This window comes from Carcharhinus amblyrhynchos, chromosome 17 (genome assembly GCF_965287045.1).
Source record: "Carcharhinus amblyrhynchos chromosome 17, sCarAmb.v2.hapA, whole genome shotgun sequence".
NCBI classification, from domain to species: domain Eukaryota; kingdom Metazoa; phylum Chordata; class Chondrichthyes; order Carcharhiniformes; family Carcharhinidae; genus Carcharhinus; species Carcharhinus amblyrhynchos.
The window spans coordinates 44,123,680-44,147,352 of NC_137340.1; the positions used below are offsets into that span (position 1 = coordinate 44,123,680).

Here is a 23,673-nt window from a genome sequence, read left to right on the forward strand (position 1 = left end):
GTTTCCTCGTACAGTCCAAAAAACATGCTGGTTAGGTGAATTGTCCATGCTAAATTCTCCCTCTGTACTGAATACATGCTGGAGTGTGGCGACTAGGAGATTTTCACAGTAACTTCATTGCAGTGTCAATGTAAGCCTACTTGTGACACTAATGAATAAACCTTAAATGTATCATTCAGAGTCTATATCCTTCTCTGTTACAGCTGAATTAGAATTTGAACTTGAAAAGACCATAAATGGTAAGTAGTACTTGGGAGCTGATGATTGTGAGAGTATCTGTGGATTAATGGATAGATTGCCAGCTGAAATAAATAGACTGGAATATCATGCATTCATTACTGAAATTATGTTGAAACATCAATAAATAATTATTGTTCAATTTAACCTAACTGATTCAATATCAGCTATATCTTAAATTGGTCCAAATACATTAACTCCAATTCCTTCATGGGATGGCCCAGTGGTTACGGCTGCTTCCTCACAGCTCCAGGGACCTGTGTTTGATTCCCAGCTTGGGTCACTGTCTGTGTGGAGTCTGCACATTCTCCCTGTGTCTGCATGGGTTTCCTCCTGGGAGCTCCAGTTTCTTCCTACAGTCCAAAGATGTGCAGGATAGGTGCATTGGCCATGCTAAATTGCCCCTTAGTCTCCTGGGATGCGTAAGTTAAAAGGATTTGCAGGATGATGGGGATAGGGTCTGGGTGGAATTGTTGTCGGTGCAGACTCGATGGGCCGAATGGCCTCCTTCTGCACTGTAGTATTTCTATGATTCTATGACACAGAAGAGACTGGAACTGTAAACATACAGCCCATGGTCTGATCTATCTATACGGCTGCTTGATGTGGGAAAGACCCCTCTCTCTGTCTCTCTCACCGTCTCACTGCACCACATACAAACATTGAAAAGCAGTAAATCATTCTATTTTCAGTCATAGTTTCCTTCCAAACTGTTCAACAGAGGTCCAATAAACTGGCACTTGCCTTATCTCCCAAACAACGAAAGGAAAAATAAAAATCTAGACTGGAACACAAAAGGCTCTTGATTAAGTTGTCTAGTTTTTTTTGTGAGTCGACTTTCAGTGGGACATTTTCCTTTGTCCTGTTTGCACTTATACTATTGCAATAGTGCAGGCAACTGTTACCTGCAAATAAATCTTATAAACAGCTGATCACACCCGTTCACCGGGACATCCACTGAGCTTCTGATGAAGTTACAGAGACAGATTGAGAGAACCTCTGCAGAAATGTACCCATATTCCAGCGAAACTCTGACTGAAAACCCATGATAAGAAGGATGCAGGGAGGCAGTGACATTGTGGCAGAGTCTCTTGATGAGTAATAAGAACATAAGAACATAAGAAATAGGAGCAGGAGTAGGCCATCTAGCCCTTCGAGCCTGCCCCGCCATTCAATAAGATCATGGCTGATCTGTCGTGGCTCAGTTCCACATTCCTGCCCTCTCCCCATAACCCTTAATCCCCTGTCTTATCAAAAACTGGACCCCAAACTAATGCTCAATCCCAGCAAGACAACTAGTGGAATTTAAATTCAATTAATAAATCTGGAATATACATCTGGTATCAGTAATGGTGACCACAACAACTGTCATCGATTGTAAAAACAAATCTCATTCATTAATGCTCTTAAAGGAAGGAAATTTGCCACCCTTAGCCGGGCTGGCCATCAGACTACCACAATGTGGTCGATGCTTAACTGTCCTCACCTTGCAATCCCATCCACTTTGGTAGAAATAATAGTTGGAGGGATTATTATTTAAAGAGCGAAAAGTTGCAGCATGCTACAGTGCAGAGGGACCTGGAGGTCCTTGTGCATGAATTGCAAAAACCCAGTCTGCAGGTGCAGCAGGCGATCAAGAAGGCGAATGGAATGCTGGCCTATATAGCGAGGGGGATAGAATATAAAAGCAGGGAGGTCTTGCTGCAACTGTACAGGGTACTGGTGAGGCTGCAACTGGAGTACTGTGTGCAGTTTTGGTCCCCGCATTTGTGGAAGGATATATTGGCCTTGGAGGGAGTACAGAGAAGGTTCACCAGGCTGATACCGGAGATGAGGGGGTTAGCTTATGAAGAGTGATTGAATAGACTGGGTCTGTACTCGTTAGAGTTTAGAAGGCTGAGGGGGGATCTTATAGAGACTTACAAGATAATGAAGGGGCTAGATAGGGTAGAGGTAGAGAGATTCTTCCTGCTTAGAAAGGATAGCAGGACTAGAGGGCACAGCCTCAAAATAAGTGGGGGGGGGGGGGTGCAGTTTAGAACAGAGTTGAGGAGGAACTTCTTCACTCAAAAGGTGGTGAATCTCTGGAAATCTCTGCCCATTGAAGTGGTGGAGGCTACCTCGCTGAATATATTTAAGTCACTGGTAGGTAGATTTCTGATAGACAAGGGAATTAAGGGTTATGGGGAGAAATCGGGAAAGTGGAACTGATCCACTTCAGATCAGCCATGGTGGGGCAGGCTCAAAGGGCTAGATGGCCCATTCCTGCTCCTATTTCTTATGTTCTTATTCCAGTAATCCCACATATTTACCCTGTTAACCCTATGATCAACTATAGCATGGCCAATCAATCTAACCCGCGCATATTGGGACTGTGGGAGGAAACCAGAGCACCTGGAGAAAACCCACGCAGACACAGGGGGACTGTGCAAACTCCACAGACAGACAGTGATCCGAGGCCGGAATTGAAACCAGGTCCCTGGTGCTATGAGGCAGCAGTGCTAATCACTGTGCCACCGTACTGCCCTGAATTGAGAGCGAGGCAGAACAAATGTCTTTGCGGTGAGCTGAGATTTAGAGGACGGAGGTGCTGCCAAAGGGTTTAATCTGACCAGTTCAGTTGTGAGCAACCTGCCCAGGGGTGACATGTGGCCCATCTGGCTTCTGAGTGCTGCCCAGGAGACATTTTGTTGGCTCTTCCACCCTTGCAGAGTTGCCCTATTCCAACTGATTTTTGTCCATGTAGTTTTTACCCTATCGCTTGAAGTGATATGCACATAACGCAAGAGCAAATGAAGAGAGATGCAATGAGATAAAAGCGAAATCCTGCGGAAACTGGAATCTGAAATAAAAACAGAAAAAGCTGGAAAATCTCAGCAGGTCTGACAGCATCCGTGGAGAGAAATAGAGCCAACGTTTCGAGTCTGGATGACCTTTCCTCCGATGAAGATTCATCCATACTCAAAATATTGGCTCTATTCTCTCACCACAGATGGTGTCAAGCCTGCTGAGATTTTCCAGCATTTTCTGTCTTTGATTCAGATTCCAGCGTCCGCAGTATTTTGCTTTGATGTAGGTTAGGTGGATTGTCCATGATAAAATTGCCCCTTAGTGTCCCAAGATGTGTAGATTAAATGGTGTGGGATTATGGGGATTATGTGGGCGAAAGGGGATGGGTCAGAAAGTCAGTGCAGACCCGATGGGCTTCTATGATTCTAAATGGGGTAATAGCAAGTCACTTCTATATCTCTCACAATTTATGTTACTGCAAGGGAAATATTCATGGAAAAGGATGACAGTAAGGTTGTTGACCTGCAATCAACCACTTTACGGCGTCGTACAAAGGCAAGAACTGCCTGAGCAGTTTCTCAAAACCACAGAAGCTGCTGCAATATTCAGTTCAGTTTAAAAAATCTGGCCCAGCATATCCCAGCTTGTGTTGGTGTGTCAGTGATCAGTGGTAGGAGACACAGCCAGCTTGAACATTGGAAGGCTCCTACTTTCTGGACTTACTGCACTGCTGCTATTAAGTGGTCATGACGTGGAGATGCCGGTGTTGGACTGGGGTAAACACAGTAAGAAGTCTGAAAACACCAGGTTTAAATTGGTTGGACTTAAACCTGGTGTTGTCAGACTTCTTACGATATTAAGTGGAACATTTTCTTGCTCTGTGGTCACTGTCCAAATCTCAGGCGATAAAAAGAAGTGGCCACTCAACCACCTCGCTTTCCTAGGTTCCAATACTCATCAAATGCTGGGATTCCCTCAGTGCGAGGGGCTTTTTCCGGCAGCTATAACAAACTGGCTGGCACTATTTAGCTTACTGAGCACCCGTTATACACACTAAAATATTTTAACCTTCACTCTCTCACCTTTATCACTCCCGCTGCAAATTCCATTTTCCTGCAGCTCCTTTTCATGCTCCCAGACATGTATACAATATTTCAAAAGCATTTGATTAGCTAAAAAGCACTTTAGGAGGTTGTGGAAGGCGTTATATAAATGCGAGTCTCTCTTTTTATTTCAGTCACTTGCCTGAACTTTTACCAATTCTGGATGCTGGCAGTATAGAAACGCAGAAGATATGAGCAGGAGGAGGCCATTTGGTCCTTTGAGCCTGCTCCGCCATTCATTACGATCATGGCTGATCATTCAACTCAATAGCCTAATCCTGCTTTCTCCCAATAACCTTTCATCCCATTCGCCCCAAGTGCTATATTTAGCCGCATCTCAAATACATTCAATGAATGTTTGTGTGCTCCGTACAGCTGTCTGCTTCTGAGTTCCTCTGGCTGCAATTGGACTATTTTTCCGAATTTTGCTCCGTCTGTGTTGAGTTGAATGTTTATGAAGTCAGTTCGAAAGTGTTGTTTTTGGCATCACCAAATTGTTATAGCCCAAAACGAGGCCATTCAGCCCATCATACCTGCACTGGCTTGCCGGAGCAATTTACCAAGTGCCACTTCCTGGTCCCCTTCCCCTAGTGTTGGACATTCTTCCTTTTCAGACAACAATCCAATTCCCTCTTGAATGTCTCGGTTGAACCTGCCTCCATCACCCTCTCAGGCGGCGCGTTCCAGATCCCAACCACTCACTGGGTGAGAAAGGTTTCTCCGTATGCCTCCATTGCTTCCTTTGCCCATCACTTTAAATCAGTGCCCTCTGGTTCTCGATCCTTCTGTCAATGGGAACAGTTTTTCCTGATCTATTCTGTCCCTGCCCCATGTGCTTCTGTCTATCTCTCTCAGGTCTCCCCTCAATCTTCTCATCTTCGACAGAAACAGTTTGAACTTCTCCAACCTCTTTCCTTCCCTGCCTTGGGTGGCACTGCTGCCTCACAGCGCCAGGGACCTGGGTATGATTCCCAGTATGGGTCACTGTCTGTGTGGAGTTTGTATGTTCTCCCCGTGTCAACATGGGTTTCCTCTGGGTGCTCCGTTTCCTCCCACAGTCCAAAGATGTATGGGTTAGGTGGATTGGCCATGGTAAAGTACCCCTTAGAGTCAGGGGGACTAGCTACAGTAAATGCATGAGGTTATGGGGATAGGGCATGGGTGGAATTATGGATAGTGCAAACTCGCTGGACTAAACGGCCTCCTTCTGTAGGGATTCTATGGTACTCTCTGCATAACTGAATAGTAGTGAGAGGCAGAGATCACAGGTTTCAAGCTCAACGTAGCTTGCTTTATTCTGCAATTGCTTTAGCTATTCCCTCCTGACATAACTTTGCATTTCACTTGTATCTCTCCACAGAATCAGCATCATGTTTTACCTCTCTACTTCTTTACATCTTTACAGAAGTAAAGGTAGATCAGAGACATCATCCTTTTTACTCATTCATGGGACCTGGGCATCACTGGCTGGCCAGTATTTACTGCCCATCCCAGTTGCCCTTGGAGAGCAGTTGAGAGTCAACCACATTGTTGTGGCTTTGGAGTCACATGTTGGCCAAACCATGTGCAAAATTTGCTCCCCTCCCAAAAAATGGGTGTGGGGGTGATTTTGAGCCCGCACTCTCCATCTGCAGGAACGGTGGCACGTGGTCAAAATCCAGAGAGCGCGTTTCACACCAGTGAGTTCCCGAGTTCCACTCAACATAAAACTTAATTTCCTGCCACTTCTCTTCCAGGATTGCCTACCCTGAAGAAGTACTGCTCTTCTCTCCAAGAGGAATTCCTTATGTCTCTCCCCCCTGTCCACCTTCACCTTTCCATTTCTCTTACTGTTGGACAAGGTATTTAGCAAGACTTCCTTCCACAGGCACATCTCCTTCTTCAATGACTGTCTTCATCTCTGACTTGCACCACAGGGATTTCAACACAAATTCCACCCCACGTGTCTGATTTCAGCTTCTCTGGTGTTTGGCCATTCAAACCTTCTATTCTCTCTATGGATTGCCGTTGGCAGCCCTTTCCCCAGATTCCTGTGGCTATGACTCATCTTCCATTCCCTCACCCTGCAGTATAAATACCTCCCACTTTCCATGCCTTTTTGCTTTGACAAAGGATCATCTGGTCTCGAAACATCAGCTCTTTTCTCGCCTTACAGATGCTTGCCAGACCTGCTGAGACTTTCCAGCATTTTCCCTTCTGGGTTCCGAGCTCCGATCCGCAGGGAAAGCCCATTTTCTCAGGCCCTTCCCACCACAGAACACCGAGGGGTTGGAAACCACAGGCTAAATTCTCCGACCATGCCTGCGGCTGGGATTCTCCGGTCCTGCTACTCCTGAATGCAGATTTGGATAGAGGTCAAATTCTCTGTGCTTGCTAGCAGCGGCAGCGGGGCGTGTGATACTGGAGAATTCTGGCCCATCTAAAACCCCCTTTGGCTATATGCACCACAGAATATAAAACTTGATATAAAATGTAGATATGTATTGCAGGGTGGGGGGGCAGGGAAGCAGAATTGCTCAGGGGCAACTCAGCAAGATTACTGGGGACCTGGATTCGAATCCCACCACGACAGTTGGTAGAATTGAATTCAATAAAATTATCTGGAATTAAGAATCTACTGATGACGGTGAAATTGTTGGAAAAACCCATCAGGTTCTCTAGTGTCCTTTACAGAAGGAAATCTGCCATCTTTATCTGGTCTGGCCAACACGTGACTCCAGAACCACAACAACATGGTTGACTCTCAACTGCCCTCTGAATAAGCCCCACAAGTGGGTAAAAAAAATCTGTAAGTGCAGCGAGGCACCACAGAATGGCTTAAACTGTATTAAAAGAAATTTATTGCACTCCACACGATGTCTATGTCAAACAAAGCAATGCAAAAATTTTATGAGGAAAGTACACTTTTTGGGAATAAACTGTTTTTTCTTGTTTGCTTCAGGTTGAAAGGATAAAATAAAATATTCTTTACTCACGTCATTACCAGCGTCTCTTCTCCAGGTTCCCCCAGAACTCCATCCACAAAGAGAGGAACTGAGGTGAAACTGTATTTACCCCAGGATCGGCCTTCATCAAAGCTCATCCTGGATACAACACAAATAATAATAAGGAGCGTTGGAGAGTGAAAGAAACAGCAAAGTGAAAAGATAAAAGCTCTGACAAAGGGTCATCCGGATGCAAAACATTGGCTCTATTCTCTCCCCACAGATGCTGTCAGACCTCACAGAATTGCTACAGTACAGACTCACTGATGTGCATTAGCTCTTTGGCGTTGTGTGCATTCTTTGTAAATTCCTCATTTAGTTGCTTTGTGGCCTCACCCCACTCCAGTTACCAGGGCTTCAAGAGATAGATTGTGAGAAGAGAGATTATATAAACTAGACTTAGAGTTGCAGGAAGATGAAGGGATGAGGTTGTGAGATTGAGATTTTGTAGCAATTTGGAGGGAAATTTTTGGGCTGAGGACAGTGGGTTGAGGACAAACATTAAAATCAGAGGTGGGCCATTCCAAATTAGGATCAAGTCTTTCAGAACAGAGTAAGAAGTCACAGAGTACCAGGTTAAAGCCCAACAGGTTTATTTGGAATCACGAGCTTTTGGAGCACTGCTCCTTCATCAGGTGAGTGGAGGTGGGTTCACAAACATGGCATATATAGACAAAGATAATTACAGATTGGAATGTGAAGAATGGTTGGAATGAGAGAACAGAAGTCAGGAAATGATCTTCATAGAAAGGGTGCTAGAAGTGTGGAACTCCTTCCTATAAAAAGCACTACATGTTAGCCACTAACAATTTTAAATCAGAGACCAAGAGATCTTTGCTCATCAAGGCTATTGGAGGATATGGTGCCAAGGCAGGTGGATGGAGGTGAGATACAGAGCTGAAAGGATTTAAAATCACACAAGCTTAAAAATCATATAAGCTGCAAGCTGAACCTCAGTCACACATGGAAAGTTATGTACAAAGGACAAGCTTTCATTAAAGTAAGCCCAGCTAACACTCTAGGACTATCTAATTGAATGGTGTGCAGCTGCAGTTCATATCTGCCCCTGAGAACAAGGAACAATGGAGAGGGAGGTTGAGATACCATTGGTCAGAGATACAGCTATCATTTCTTGATGATATAATATGCAAAGACGACACGGTAGCTGAGTGGTTAGCACTACTGCCTCACAGCACCAGGGACCCGAGTTCAATTCCCAACTTGGGTCACTGTCTGTGAGGAGTTTGCATGTCCTCCCCACGTCTGTGTGAGTTTCCTCCGGGTGCTCTGGTGTCCTCCCACAGTCCAAAGATGTGCTGATTAGGTGCATTGACCTGAACAAGTGCTGGAATGTGGTGAATAGGGAAAAATCACAGTAACTTCATTGCAGTGTTAATGTAAGCCTTACTTGTGACAATAAATAAACTTTTTTTACATTACTTTTACTTAATTGGACATTATGTATGCATGATGTAAACTTAACTATGATTGGATAAAGATAACTTTTATATGTCTACTGGGTATATGCTAATTACTTGTAATTGAATCTGAGACTTTAATTGCCTAAGTATTTCTGAATTTTTCAGTCTGAATGCTCTGAATGGACATTCAGTATCCTATAAGTATAGTAAAGTTCATCTTTAAACCACTCCATTACTTTGTTGGTCTATCTGAGATGAACGATAGTTTTAAATACAACGAGAAAACCATCGTAACAGCCCCGTAACAAGAGCAGTTAGGATCTCACTAAATGGTAGAACAGTTTTGAGGGGCTGAATGATCTCCACCAGTTCCTATGTTTGAGGTATTATCACCGGATTCTACTGCCCGCCCACCATGGAATCGGAGCTGGCGAAGGGCAGACAATGGAAACATCCATTGACCTCAGGTGGGATTTTCTGGTCTCGGGCCGAGCAAGGCCATAAAATGTCTCCTTATATAAATGAGAGATACTCGACGGGATCTTCCAGTCCCACCGGACAATGGGGTTTACCAGTGTTGCCAAATCCACCACGGGAGGACCAGAAAATCCCCCCATTCTCCAACTCTTTTGTTTCCCTTGTTCCAACATTTGAGGGCGAATCTAGAACATAGAAAACTACAGCACAAACAGGCCCTTTGGCCTACAAGTTGCGCCGATCATATCCCTACCTACTAGGCCTACCTATAACCCTCAATCCCATTAAGTCCCATGTACTCATCCAGAAGTCTCTTAAAAGACCCTAACAAGTTCGCCTCCACCACCACCAACGGCAGCCGATTCTACTCACCCACCACCCTCTGAGTGAATATATGCTACTACTGCCTGTTTTCAAGTACCTAGTTCAAAGCTTATCGAACTGCCATTGAGTTGTCAGCTTACTTGTTGCGGGGGTTCGGGGGAGGGGGCTGATGGGAAAAGATTTGATCAGCTTTACTTAGCAGCTGTGATTCGAGATCAAATCGGCCAAGGGGCTTTCTTCATATGGGCTTGCCTGAGATTTAGTAGAGAGCTGGCTGTGAGATTTATTGCGAATGGAAAAAATATCACTGGAATGAAAGTCCTCAAAACCAATTTATCTGACATTTCCGGGCCACTCGTTGACATCTGTCCATTACATCTTCCAGCACTCACCGTGGCAACTGATTTCAGCTTTTCCAACCATGTAAAGAACGAGACTGACCTCATTCCCGTCTCCAGAAAGAGAAAAAAGTCTGAAATTGTGTTTATTTTAAGAGCCAGGTCAATCAAATAACAAAACTTTGAAATCAAATATTCAAAATCAGAGCTATTTAACAGGACTAAAGCAGGCTCCCATCAGCCTGCTGTTTTAATTGGTGGCTACAGTTTCCATGGTGATACCTAGAAGCCTGACTTCAGTCCTCATCTTTTAAAATACAATCAATCAAAGAGCCATTGTTAACACATCCGCCTAAACAGGGAGCAAGGGGAGGGTGATTATTACTGGCTTACTCAATGCATTTCACTTTGCTACAAAAACAGAACGTGCTGGAAAATCTCAGCAGCTTTGACAGCATCTGTGAGGAGAGAATAGAGACGACGTTTCGAGTCTGAGTGACCCTCCGTCAGAGCTCTAAAAGCAAAATACTGCGGATGCTGGAATCTGAAACAAAAACAGAAAATGCTGGAAAATCTCGGTGTGTTGGCAGAGTGGTTAGCACTGCTGCCTCACAGCGACGGGAGACCGGGTTCAATTCTGGCCACAGGTGACTGTCCGTGTGGAGTTCGCATTTTCTCCCCCTGTCTGTGTGGGTTTCCTCCGGATGCTCCTGTTTCCTCCCACAGTCCAAAGATTTGCCGGTGAGGTTAATTGGCAGTGCTAAATTGACCCTTGTGTCAGAGAAGTTAGCAGGGTAAATGTGTGGAGTTATGGCAATAGGGCCTGGTGGGATTGTAGTCAGTACAAACTCGGTGGGCTGAGTGGCCTCCTTCTATATCATCATAGAATGCTACAATGCAGAATGAGGCCATTCAGCCCATCAAGTCTATACCAACCACAATCCCACCCCGGCCCTATCACATAACCTTTACCCTAGCTAGTTCCTGACACGGTGGGGCAATTTAGCAAGGCTAATGCAGCTAACCTGCACATCTTTGGACTGTGGGAGAAAACTGGAGCACCCAGAGGAAACCCACGCAGCCATGAGAAAAACATGCAAACTCCACACAGTGACCCAAGCCGAGAATCGAACCCAGGTCCCTGGCACCGTGAGGCAGCAATGCCAACCACTGCGCCACTGTGCCACCCCAAGAACATTGCAGGGTTTTTTTTTTATAGATAATGGCAATGCGATTCTGCAACCACCACCTCCAGCATGACAGCCCCGACCCTCATTCCCTGGATTGAGCATTTCCATCTTAGCAGCAGTTCTGCAGATCTCTGAGTGAGGAGTGTGAGACCACCCTCACCCAGAGCTCAAAGAGAAAGGCAAAAGCACTCCCTGGGGAGAAGCTATCTCTACATTACACACTTCTGCGCAAATGTTCAACAATGGCAGCTTTCATCTCTGAGAACATTATTAGCCAAAGCTCTCAACATGTTCTGTGATAATACTCCAACAAATAAAACAGATGAAGATATAATTCGCAGCTAAAATGGAAAAAAGCATAATGCTGTGGCAACATCATCGTGTTACTGTCTAAAATCTTATTGAAGAGAGAGAGAAATCTTACACTCCTATGTGTAATTGTTATTCGACTTAATTTCCTCAAAATTTTATTTTTAAACATAGGTAATTTGTGGTGTTGCTGCCTGTAAATGCAGTTCTACAATGACAGGACTTTGATGTCATTTGAGATGCAATGAATACAAAAGAAGACAGCAAGAAATTATTCCCGATTGTACGCAAGTCATTGATTCCAGGGGTCATTGTTTGAAAATAAGGGGCAAACCTTTTAGAGGTGATGTGACGAGAAATTTCTTTTTCTGAGGTCGGTGAATGTGAGGAATTCATTACCACAGAAAGTAGTTGAGGCCAAAACGTTGTCTGATTTGAAAAAGACATTAGATATAGCTCTTTCAACTAAAGGGATCTAGGAATAAGGAAGGAAGGGGGGATCAGGATACTGATTTCAATGATCAGCCATGATTAAGACGAATGGTGGACAAAGTTTGATGGGCCGAATGGCCTTCTCCTGCTTCCAGTTTCTATTTGGAAGAAGGACATCCAGTCGCAATGGGCCATGTGGGCTGGGAGTGTGGCAATGGAGTCTCATCGGCATTTTGGGAAGAGGGATCATGGGCTGAGGGAAAAATGAGGGAAAAGTAAACAGTCTGGGAGAACTGAGAATGGGGGCCTGGTAGATTTGGCAGGAGTGAATGGGGTGTGCATGTCGCTGCAGGAGTTCTGCTGTGTGGGAGGAAAAGTAAAGAGGTAGGGTACAGGAGGACACTTGTCTATCCTCCCACTACAAATGGAATTCCAACCCTCAGTGGATCTATTCATTCAAATCCTACAATACTGGCTAGGTCAGTATTTATTGCCCATCCCTAACTGGCCTTGAGAAGGTGGTGGTGAGCTGCCTTCTTAAACTGTTGCAGTCCCCAAGGTATGTAGGAGCACCATAATATTGATGAGGGAGCTCAAGGATTTTGACCCAGTGACAATGAAAGAATGGCAATTTCCAAGTATGGATGGTGAGTGGCTTGAAGGGGAATGTCCACATAGTTATATAACCATGTATCTGCTGCCCTTGTCTCTCTAGATGGCTATAATTGTGGGTTTGGAAGTTATTGTCTGAGTAGTTTTGGTGAATTCTTGCAGTGTATTTTGTAGATGGTATACACTGTTGCTACTGTGCGTCGATGGTAGAGAGAGTGAATGTTTGTGGATGGGGTATCATGCAGGTTGATTTGCCCTGGATGGTGTCAAGCTTCTTGAGTGTTGTTGGATCTGCACTCATCTGGACAAGTGGAGAGTATTCCATCACGCTCCTGACTTGTGCCTTGCAGATGGTGGACAGGCTTTGGGGAGTCAAGGGATGAGTTACTCACTCCAGTATTTCCAGCCTATAACCTACTCTCGTAGCCACTGTGTTGATATGGAGTGTCCAGTTCAGTTTCTGGTCACTGGTAAACCCCAGGTTGTTTAGTGGGAGAGTCAACAATGGTAATGCTATTGAATGTCAAGGGGTTAGATTCTCTCTTGTTGGTGATGGTCATTGCCTGGCACTTGCAAGGTGCAAACATTATTTGCTACTTGTCAGCCCAAGCCCGGATAGTGTCCAAATTTTACTGTATTTGGGCATGGATTACTTCAGTCTCTAAGGAGTTACGAATGGTGATGAACTTTGTGCAGTCATCAGCGAACATCCCCACATATGACCTTATGATGGAACGAAGATCACTGATAAAATAGCTTGTTTGGACAAGGACACTAAAGTTTATTTATTAGTGTCACTAGGCTTACATTAACACTGAAATGAAGTCACTGTGAAAATTTCCTAATCACCAGACTCCAGCATCTGTTTGGGAGAATTTAGCACAGCTAATGCACCTAACCAGCACGTCTTTCAGGCCATGGGAGGAAACCGGAGCACCCACAGGAATCCTACACAGGCACAGGGAGAGTGTGCGGACTCCACACCGACAGTGACCCAAGTTGGGAATTGAACCTGGGCCCCTGGCACTGTAAGGTAGCAGTGCTAACCACTGTGCCACCCTGAGCAACACCTATAGTGATGTCTTGCAGCTGAGATGACTGACCTCCAACAACCACAATAATCATCCTTTGTGCCAGGTATGACTCCAACCAATGCAGAGATTTACCTCATTTCTCACTGACTTCAGTTTGGCTTGATGACAAACCGGTCAAATTCTGCTTTGAAGTCAAAGGCACCTCATCTGTGGAGTTCAGATCTTTTGTTCATATTTGAATCAAGGCTGCAATGAGGTCAGGAGCTGAGTGACCCTGGCAGAACCCAAACTGAGCATCAGTGAGCAGGTTGTTGCTCAGCAAGTGCCACTTGTTGGCGCTGTTGCTGTTAATGACCCCTTCAATTTCTTTATTGATGATGGACAGTAGACTGATGGGGCAATAATTGGCTGGATTGGATTTGTGCTGCTTTTTGAGTAGAGGACATACCTGAGCAAGTTTCCACATTGCTGAATAGACACCAGCTTGTAGCTGTAGTGGAATAGCTTGGCTATGTGGGGGGGGAAGCAAGTTCTGGAGACCAGGTCTTCAGTACTATTGCTAGAGGTGAAAGGGGAATTATTAACCAATGTACCAGAGTTCTTTGAAGGAGTCACGTATTCTGTGGGCAAAGGGGAACTGGTGGATATACTGTACTTAGATTTCCACAAGGCATCTGATAAGGTGTCACATCAATGGTTATTGCAAAAAAAAAAGCTCGTGGTGTAGGGGCTAATATATTGACATGGATAGAAGATTGGCTGGATAACAGGAATAAATTTTTCTGGTTGGCAGGATGTGATGAGTGGTGTGCCACAGGGAATAGTGCTGAGGTTGCTATTTATTAAAATGACATGAATGAAGGGATTGATGATATGGTTGCTAAACTTGCTGACGACACAAAGATAGGTAGGACAATAAATTGTTAAAAGAATGCAAGATGGATGAAAAGGACATGGATAAGTGAGCGGGCAAAAATCTGGCAAAGGGAGTATAGTGTGGTCAAATGTCCAATCGTCCATTTTGGTAGAAAAAATAAATAGAAACTTTTTATCTAAATGGCGAGGTTTGCAGAGTTCTGAGGTGCAGAGGGATCTGAGTGCCCTAGTATATGAATCACAAAAAGCTAATATACAAGTACAGCAAATACAGTGAAACCCCAATTCAATGGGCCCCGATTTAGCGCAAATTTGGATGTAACTCGATGAATCATTGGACCCTTTTTTTATGCAGTTTATGCAGACATTTATAATGCAAACAAGTCAGGTGCACGCAGAGTGTTCTTAGATTTTTAAATAAAGGAAAATGAACCCAAACAAATTGGTTTTCATTAGTTTGCAGCATTAAAATGATAAAGAAAGATAAAACTATACTTGATAAAATTGTAATGTGGGAGATTGGATCATTTGTGATTCCATCATCTCTTGGACCTGGGCTAAAATCAAGCCTGAATCTTGTCAGCCAGCTCAAAGAGTTCCTCTTACTTGACTGTCTCAAAGCAATAACTGCTCCTCAAAAGACATAAACTGGCAACATCACTTACCGCCACAGAAGTGCTAATGTGGGAAGTGGGAGTGCACAATGGTGGGTGTTCTTCTGAGGCTGTTACCAAGACATACAGTCGGAGCCAAGAAGAGAATTTCTTTACTCGGCATATGGTTGTGTGTCATACCTAACCCAGCAACCAGCTAAATGATGCTGAGAATCTGAACAAACAGTGAGGTTTCATTCCTCAAGGCTAGCATTACTGCTTGTGATAAACACACACCTGGAGTGGGTGGGGTAGTGAGATGTGGCAATTATAATATTTGGGTGAACATGGAAAATCAAGAAAAATACAAGATTATTACATAATGCTTCCCCTTTTCCTCCCCAGTTTGGCTGCTTAGGACACCACTTAATGAGGCAAACTAATGACCTTCTCAACTAGTATCAATGGATTATCTTTAATTGACCAATTTTATACAGGAGGTAGGGTTCTAGGCAGATGTTTTTTTCTGTCAACTATAATTGGGAACATTTAGTTTTCACAAAGAATTAGTTGCCCTTTCATATGTGGTGGAAAATCAGTTTGAACGCTGATTTTCTTGAACCCTGATTTAGTGCGATCCCACTTTTTTTGTGATAACATTTTATGGACCCCAACCATCGCATTACAACAGGGCCGCACTGTAATTAGAAAAGCCAGTAGTATGTTATCATATCATCTGTTGTGAGAATTGAGCACAAAAATAGAGATGTTATGCTTCAGTTGAACAGGGCAGTGGTGAGACCACATTGTGTATTGTGTACAATATGAGTCTGCCTATCGAGACAAGGTGTAAGTGCATAAGAAGCAGTTCAAAGAAGGTTTACTAGACTAAAACCAGGCATGGGGGGGTTGGAGCGGTTATGTTTGAGTTTAGAAGAATAAGATTGAAACCTTTAAGATCCTGAGGGTATTGACAGGGTGGATGTGAAGAGGATGTTTCCTCTTGTGGGGGAATCTAGAATCAGAGGGCACTGTTTGAAAATAAGGGGTCGGTCATTGCAGACAGAGGTAACGAGATATTTTTTCTTTCAGAAGATTCTGAGTTTCTGCAACTCTCTTCCTCAAAAGGCAATGGAAGTAAAGCCTTTGAATATTTTTAAGGCAGAGGTAGATAGATTCTTGATTAACAAGGGGGGGTGGTGAAAGATTATTGGGGATAGGTATAAATGTGGGGTTGTGGTGACAATCAGATCAGTCGTGATCTTATTAAATGGTGGAGCAGGGCCAAGTGGCCAACTTCAGGTCTTAATTTGTATGTACATCTCGTGATAGGAAACTTGGCTTTTTTTTAAAATGTCGAAGAGCTCTGACAAGATGGCCATTTAATTCTTTCTCTGCTTAGATTACACCTGGAATATGCTTCTTAATATACGCCTTCTGCAAGTCAGTCAAGAAACAGACAACAGCAGCTCAAATTGTTATCCCTCCAAAAGGAATATTCGCCTTAATATTGCATCTTTAGCTCTTCAATCAGGAGCAAGAAGAGGGACCAATTACCAGAGATGTCGGATAGGCTGGGGCGTGTGTTTAATTGCCACAAGAGCACCGCCTTGATCCAGGAACAGAACGCTGTGCTCCTCTTCGAAAATCTGCAGTCGAGGGGAAACAGAAAGAGATCAGTGTCATTTAGATAACCCATTAGACAGGAACATTTCATAGAATCTATTGCTGTTTCAGTGTGAAGGGAAAATATCTTGAGAGCATGAACAAAGGAACTGGAACTATTTTCTCCATGCACAATCAAATCTCATTCTCACAAACCCAGTGGAAGCCAGTACAAATCCTATCAGTGTCAGAGCATCTTTTTGGAACTTAACCCTTCAATATGATCAGCTGGGAGCTTTTACAATGAACTGCAATGCAAGGGGAGATAAGACACTGCATACTGCTGCTGATAGAGGAAGACAACACTATATATATATGAAACTCAACTGGACTCACCATATAAACACAGTGACTACAAGAGCAGGCCAGAGATGAGGAATACTGCGGTGAGTAACTTACCTCCTGACTCCCCAGAGCCTATCCATCATCTACAAGGCACAAGTCAGGAGTGTGATGGAATACTCCCCACTTGCCTGGATGGGTGCAGCTCCAACAACACTCAAGAAGCTTGACACCATCCAGGGCAAAGCAGCCTGCTTGATTGGCACCACATCTACAAGCATTCAATCCTTCTACCACTGATGCTCAATAGCAGCAGTGAGTACTATCTACAAGATGCACTGCAGCAATTCACCAAAGATCCTGAGACAGCACCTTCGAAGTCCATGGTCACTTCCATCTAGAAGGGCAAGGGCAGCAGATAATGGGCACACCACCACCATCCTGCCTTGGAAATACATCACCGTTCCTTCACAGTCGCTGGGTCAAAATCCTGGAATTCCCTTCCTAACAACATTGTGGGTCAACCCACAGAACGTGGACTGCAGCGATTCAAGTAGGCGGCTCACCATCACCTTCTCAAGGGAAACTAGGGATGGGCAATAAATGCTGGCCAGCCAGCGATGTCCATGTCCCACGAATGAATAAGAAAAAGGCATCTGAATGGGTTCACGTGTGGGGAGAGAATAAAGGGATACGGTCTGAGTAATGGCAAAATATTTTTGTTTAAGTTCAGTTAGGGCTTCATGATTGGCATGAGCTTGAGGGGCCAAAGGGCTTGTTCCTGTGCTGTACTTTTCTTTGTTCCTAGTTCTTTCTGTGACTCTACATCTAACCAAATCATCTTTTACTCAGAAAAGACTGCATTTGCCACACATCCAACGCAAATACAAAGTTCCCGTGAACTGTCCAATGAACAGTGCTTCAGTAGATCCATTAAATGTCTTGAACTGTTCCCTAGTCAGCCCAAAATTGCCACTGGTTGCATGTCACAAATGGGGGCAGAGACTACCCATACTGCTCAGCTTGAGGGAAAGAGCCCTATTAGCTCTAATGAACAGTTTTCTTCTCGCTTACCAGTCTGGGTAGATTCCGTCTTTATTGGCACTTCTGAGATGGTTGGGGCTGCACTTTATTTTGTCTTGGGCTGCAATTGTTACGCAGAGTCTGCGTGCGGAGCGCTGAATAAAGCGTGAAATTCATCAATGCCTGTCCGTTACACAGTGATATATTTCACACTGTCCCCAGCTTCACAGAAATTGATGGGCTGCGCGACAAATGCAGTTCATAAACAAAAATACTGCCCTAATTTATGGCAGCAAAGCGCCGCAAACGTATCTGCCTTTGCCCTTATACAGGATGATAAAGTGTGGGAGCACCGAAACAGGCCATTTATCCTCCCAGTTCTGTCACTCTATCTGAGCACAGACAGAGCATTTCGAGCCCTTGATATTTTCTGACTGATAATCTCATTTTTCCTTCTTCCAAATGTGTCAAGATAGTCTTTTTTCTTTACCCCAAAATACTTCTGGTTACTTGTTTGCTAAAAAAAAATGTTCAACATAGCAGAGGATGTGAATGATTACACATTAAAGGGAATGTCAGGAGCTGGATGAATATTTGCTTACGTGGATTTGATGGATCTAAAATTACTTCCACTTAGACAATTGTTCGTCATGTTGAAATTTCTCCCAGCGTTTCATGCAACTAATTACCCTGAAATGCAGGTGCCATTGTTACAAGGATATGATAAATAAGCATAAATATTGACACAGATGATCCAATTCTCTGCAGAACGCGATGTCTGCTAATGGAGATAGACCTTATCGCTCATTATGAGCAGAAGAGAAAGGACTCCCGTCTTCAATTGCAGAAAACAAACCCATCCTCAACCTCCACATTGGGGAATGTTAGTGATGGGACGGTGGATGGACATTGACCTTTGACAGCTCGGACTGGTCGGTGAGAGGAGGTCACTAAATAATTTGTAGGTTTCTGACTTCAAGCTCGATTCTCAACATTTTAAACCCAATATCATAGAATCAGAAAATCTCTACAGTGCAGATGGAATCCATTTGGCCCATCAAGCCTGCACCGACAACAATCCCACCCAGGCCCTAACCCTGTAACCCCATGTATTTACCCTGCTAATACTACTGACACTAAGGGGCAATTTAGTACAGCCAATCCAACTAACCTGCATATCTTTACACTATAGGAGGAAACCAGAGCACCTGGAGGAAACCCACACCGACGCAGGGAGAGCGTGCAAGTTCCACACAGACAGTGACCCGAGGCCAGAATTGAACCCGGGTCCCTGACGCTGTGAGGCAACAGTGGTAACCACTGTGCCATCGTGTTGAGCCAAGAAGAGGAATAATGCCTCTCCTGCCTTGATGGCACCCCTGTTGGCTCCCACCTGGACTTGTTCTCTACCTTCTACAAGCCCGTCCCAGGGCCTACAACCTATTTCTGGGCCACAAGCAGCATCACAGCAAACCTGACATTCACACTTGCTTTGCCAGAAAGATGCCTGGAGATGCATGGTAAGCATGTGATTCTCAAATCTTTCTCCCCATCTCCTGGAAGTGCTGAATGTTGCTTAAGTGGCCAATTTTCCAGCCCACTTCTAGGCAGAGTGGTACCTGGCTACAAGAAGACTGATACTCAACCCCAGCTTGTCTGACACAATATTTATTTATTTATTAGTGTCACAAGTAGGCTTACCTTAACAGTGCAGTGAAGCTACTGTGAAAATCCCTGGTGCCTGTTCGGGTACACTGAGGTAGAATTTAGTATGGCCAATACACCTAAGCAGCATGTCTGTCAGATTGTGGGAGGAAACTGGAGCACCCAGAGGAAACCCCCACAGACACTGGCAGAACGTGCAAACGCCACACAGCCAAAATAGAACCTGAGTCCCAGGTGCTGTGAGGCAGCATTGCTAACCACTGTGCCAACGTGCTGCCCTACTTTCCAATAGAACCCACTGAGTAAACACTAAATTCGAAAACTCCACCTTAAATATCAGCTGACATCAACTAATTCAGTGTGGACCTGAAAGCTGAACTGTGTCAGAGGCAGTAGTGGATGCCAATGAGACTAAATTATCTGGGGTGTACAGTCAATGTCATACCATTTGGTGAGCTGTGTTTGACATCAGTTGTGTTCAACAGTGTTTGTGTGTGCATTCATTTGAGATCAATTGCACTCAGGGCAATCATTCAGCTGTCATTTAACATCAATTGCACTCAAAATCATGTGGCTACCATTAACATTACAGCTACCATAGCCAATTGTTCCAAACTGCAGCACTCAAACATTTGTGACTATCAGTATCACTAAAGCATTCAGAACCAAAAATGTTCACAGAATTTATTTTCCACATTTCTGAATTTTTAAAGCTTTAAATATCATAAAACTGAATTCCCTGAGAAGAAGCAGACCCTGCTTTGGTGAGGTATTGTTAAATGTTTTTCTTTATAACATGAATAGCACAATCCTGTATAGCGCCATGTCCACTCAGCACCCGCACCATCTCTGGATTGTGCAATTGTCTCCCCTCAATGCCCCAGAGCAATTTCCCCCACTAACACCCACTGTTGATCAATTTTAATTCTTCCCCAAGCAATTATCATCCCCTATTTATCTTCCCCCCCACACACAGACACACACACACACACACACACACACACACACAAACAATTTTCTTTGCAAACAGCCCGCAAGTTTTCAAAAGTCAAACTTCTAAGGTGGGGCCCCCACACATACTGTAGATGTTCTCTTCCTCCCTTCTCCAACCCCACCCCATCTCTCTTCCTTCTCTCCCCTCTCTCACTCTTTTCCCTCTTACCCCTCTCTTTCAATCCCCTCCACTTTCCACTGTCCCACTTCTTCCCCCACCAACAGAAGATCTCCATTGACAGGGCCAGTAGGATGACAAAAGTAACATTTTCTGAGGCGGTCCTGCCAAGATCTGATATCCGTGTGGGGAGCAGAACCGTGGGAATGTGTAATGCGAGTGCTGGAGGGAGGGTGTGTTTGAAAGTTGGGAGTATTTGCAGGAAAGGGATGAGAGGGGGTGAGTTTGGAGGCTCGAGGAAGAGGGGGGAGAGTTTGGAGACTGGGAGAGAGAGGGGGGAAGAGTTTAGACCCTCAGACTGCAGGGGGAAAGTTTGGAGATTAGGAATAGTGTTTATACCCTGACAGCTGGGGAGTGGGTGAATGAATTTCATAGATTCTGAGATTAAAATACATAATGAATTGTTGGGGATTGAATGGTGCTCTCAAACTATGCAGCAGAACAATTTTTGAATCTAAATGAAAAATTGATTAAATTCAGATTAACTAATTACATCCCTTGTATTTTTCAAAGCAGTCGCTGAGCGAATTTGATAGCTTTGTGCATGCTGGATAGCATTGAGTGTGCTAGATTACTCTGAGTGGGCTGGATTGCTTTGAGTGGACTGGATACCTCTGAGAGTGCTGGATAGCACTGAGCGCCCTGGATACCACTGAGTGCCTTGGATTACTTTGAGTGGGCTGGATAGCATTGACCATACACTGGTATAGCTTTGACAGCACTTAACAACTCTGAGTGCACTGTCAAATTTGGTATTAAATTCATTCCAAATTATAACTATCGATGTCAAATTGTAGTTGAGAAAATTGAGTACACTTGAAAGCAAAAATGATGATAAAATCTTTGGGCGGGGAGGACTGAGATGGGCAGATTTTTTGGTGTCTCAGGGAATCAAGAGACATGGGGAATAGGTGAGAAAATGGAATTGAAACCTAAGACAAGCCGTGATTGTATAAAATAGCAGACCAGGCTAGAAGGGCTGAATGGTCTAGTCCTGCTCTTAAGTCTTGTGTTTTATGAACTTTGGACTTTCTGATACATTTTAGACAACTTTTACCACCAGTTATCAAAGCAAGCACCTTCTTGGAGTTTCTTTTGTACTGAGGTAGGAGCTGTCAAAGTTTTTTCAACGTAGTCAGCTCCTCTGAGTCAAGGGATAAATGTGCTGTGGGCATTGACATTTTGAATGTTTGTAAATTGCATTGCTTTTTTTAACGTGTAGAAATCTTCCACGATGCATGTTTCTTGTTTTGCTGCGACTCTCCCCACATCTGACTTCATCTCACTGTCAGTGCGTAGAAAATTGTTATCAGATTATTTATCTGGAAACCTCCAAAAGGTTTATTGAACTCAATATTCTCTTGAACATGAAAGCGATTTTTTTATATATTGGCAGAAATTTGCTGAATTGGCTGCAAGATGAGATATTGCTGCTGATCGCACAAGTCTCATTTAGGAACACAAATGATACCATCATGACACCCCTGTGTCTATCTTACAGACTGTGTGAATCACAATGAATGATTAGTGATGATAAACTGCTATTGACCATAGCCTTCATGCCCTGGGCCACAGCTTGTTTTACTTAAAGGCAAACTGTCTTCATGAAACTGTCTGAAAAAAAATACCACGCTTTACCAGCCCATGGCCAGCAGTAGTTTTGCTGAGGGATCATTTTCATGTTCCTGAATTAGGGAATTGGGGAGTCATGTCCTAATGCTGAAGCTGAGCACATAATTTGGTCTGACAACAGCACTGAGGGAGCACTGCATTGTCAAAGATGCTGGGTTTTGGTTGGAAAGGCAATCTAAGATTGCCTGTTCAGGTGATGTAAAAATACTTCATTTGTTAATATTAACTGTTAGTATATGATGGAACAATAACGCAGCACCTTGTGTTTTACCTTCAGCAAGTTTATTCTGCATCCAGCTCAGGAGGGATACAGACTCCATATAAAATACCCACAACAACAGTTCCAGCTGTGTCCATTTATACTCTTTAGGAGATTGATCCAGTGACCATGACCCATCTCTGACAAGGAGAAATAACACAGCAGTGTATCTTTTACCATCAGCAAGTTTATTCTGCATCCAACTCAGGAGGGATACAGGCTCCATATAAAGTCCCCCTCTCTGTATCCATTTATACTGTTCAGGAGATTGACATAGTGATTGTGATCTGTCTCTAATGAGGCAATTAGCTCGACAATACACTTTGCCAAAGCATGCTCTCGCTGATACATTGGCTGGAATTCTCCGGCCGTCCACGCCAGCAGGATTCTCTGCTGCAGTGAGTGGGGATTTGGCTGAGAGCGGTGGGACGTGAATGGCCAGAGAATTGCAGCCAGAGGCACATTAACAAATTACAATGTAACAAGGAGCATGTACACGCTGTGGTATGGGCAACACTGTGGCTCTCACAACCAACATCAGCACAGCAGCGTAACTGATTATTCATCCAATGGATTTTGCTTTTCGCGAACTTGCTGTAGTGACAGCCAATGTCCAATTACAGCTGAGATCAACCAAACCAATATAGACTAAAAATTGATCAGTGACCTTTCTGACCTGTATTCTGCAATTAAAAACCACCTTTAATAGCCAAGTGGGTCAGGTCCTAGTTAGGAGCGGGGACTGATCCACTGCAAAGCCTTCTCATTGCTGTTACCTGTCTCCAGGTATTTCCTCCGTCTGAGGAGATGAACATGCCGCCAGTGTGATTTTCCTCATCCATTACCAGCTCCGGGCCAATGTTGCCTGAAAATCAAGCAAAGCCACGAAAGATCAGCCACCATTGCCAACAACAACCCAAGCTTACAACTCACTAGTCTCGAAAAACCATAGAGGAAGACTTGCATTCATGTAGCGCCGCTCACCACCCTCCCAGAGTCATTTTCCCCCCATCTCAGAGTCATCCAAGTGTCCTTTTATTCTGATATGCATGTTGGAACTCCATTATAATCGCTACTCTAGCCCAGATGAAAGGTCACAGGCCAAAAGGTTAACTCCGTTTCTCTCTGCACAAATGCTGCCAGTACCATGGGGAATTTCCTGTATTTTTAATTTTTTTATTCTAATTCGAAACTTCTCTGCTTGGAAATTTTATCGAGTAAGTATGTACGGAATTACCTGGAGGCTCTCTTCAGAG

The 23,673-nt window shown here is 44.1% G+C and overlaps 1 protein-coding gene across 1 annotated transcript in view; it reads right to left on the bottom strand.

Annotated features, from left to right (window-relative positions):
• The window catches only part of LOC145354481 (VPS10 domain-containing receptor SorCS3-like), a 1,074,210-nt gene that overhangs the window by 155,376 nt on the left and 895,161 nt on the right, over positions 1 to 23,673 (bottom strand). Inside the window, exons 12-14 of the mRNA XM_080205878.1 lie at positions 23,194 to 23,282; positions 16,278 to 16,369; positions 7,106 to 7,213 (exon numbers count right to left, since the gene is read on the bottom strand). Of these exons, the coding sequence (XP_080062004.1) occupies positions 7,106 to 7,213; positions 16,278 to 16,369; positions 23,194 to 23,282 (289 nt within the window). The remainder of the gene's footprint in view (positions 1 to 7,105; positions 7,214 to 16,277; positions 16,370 to 23,193; positions 23,283 to 23,673) is intronic.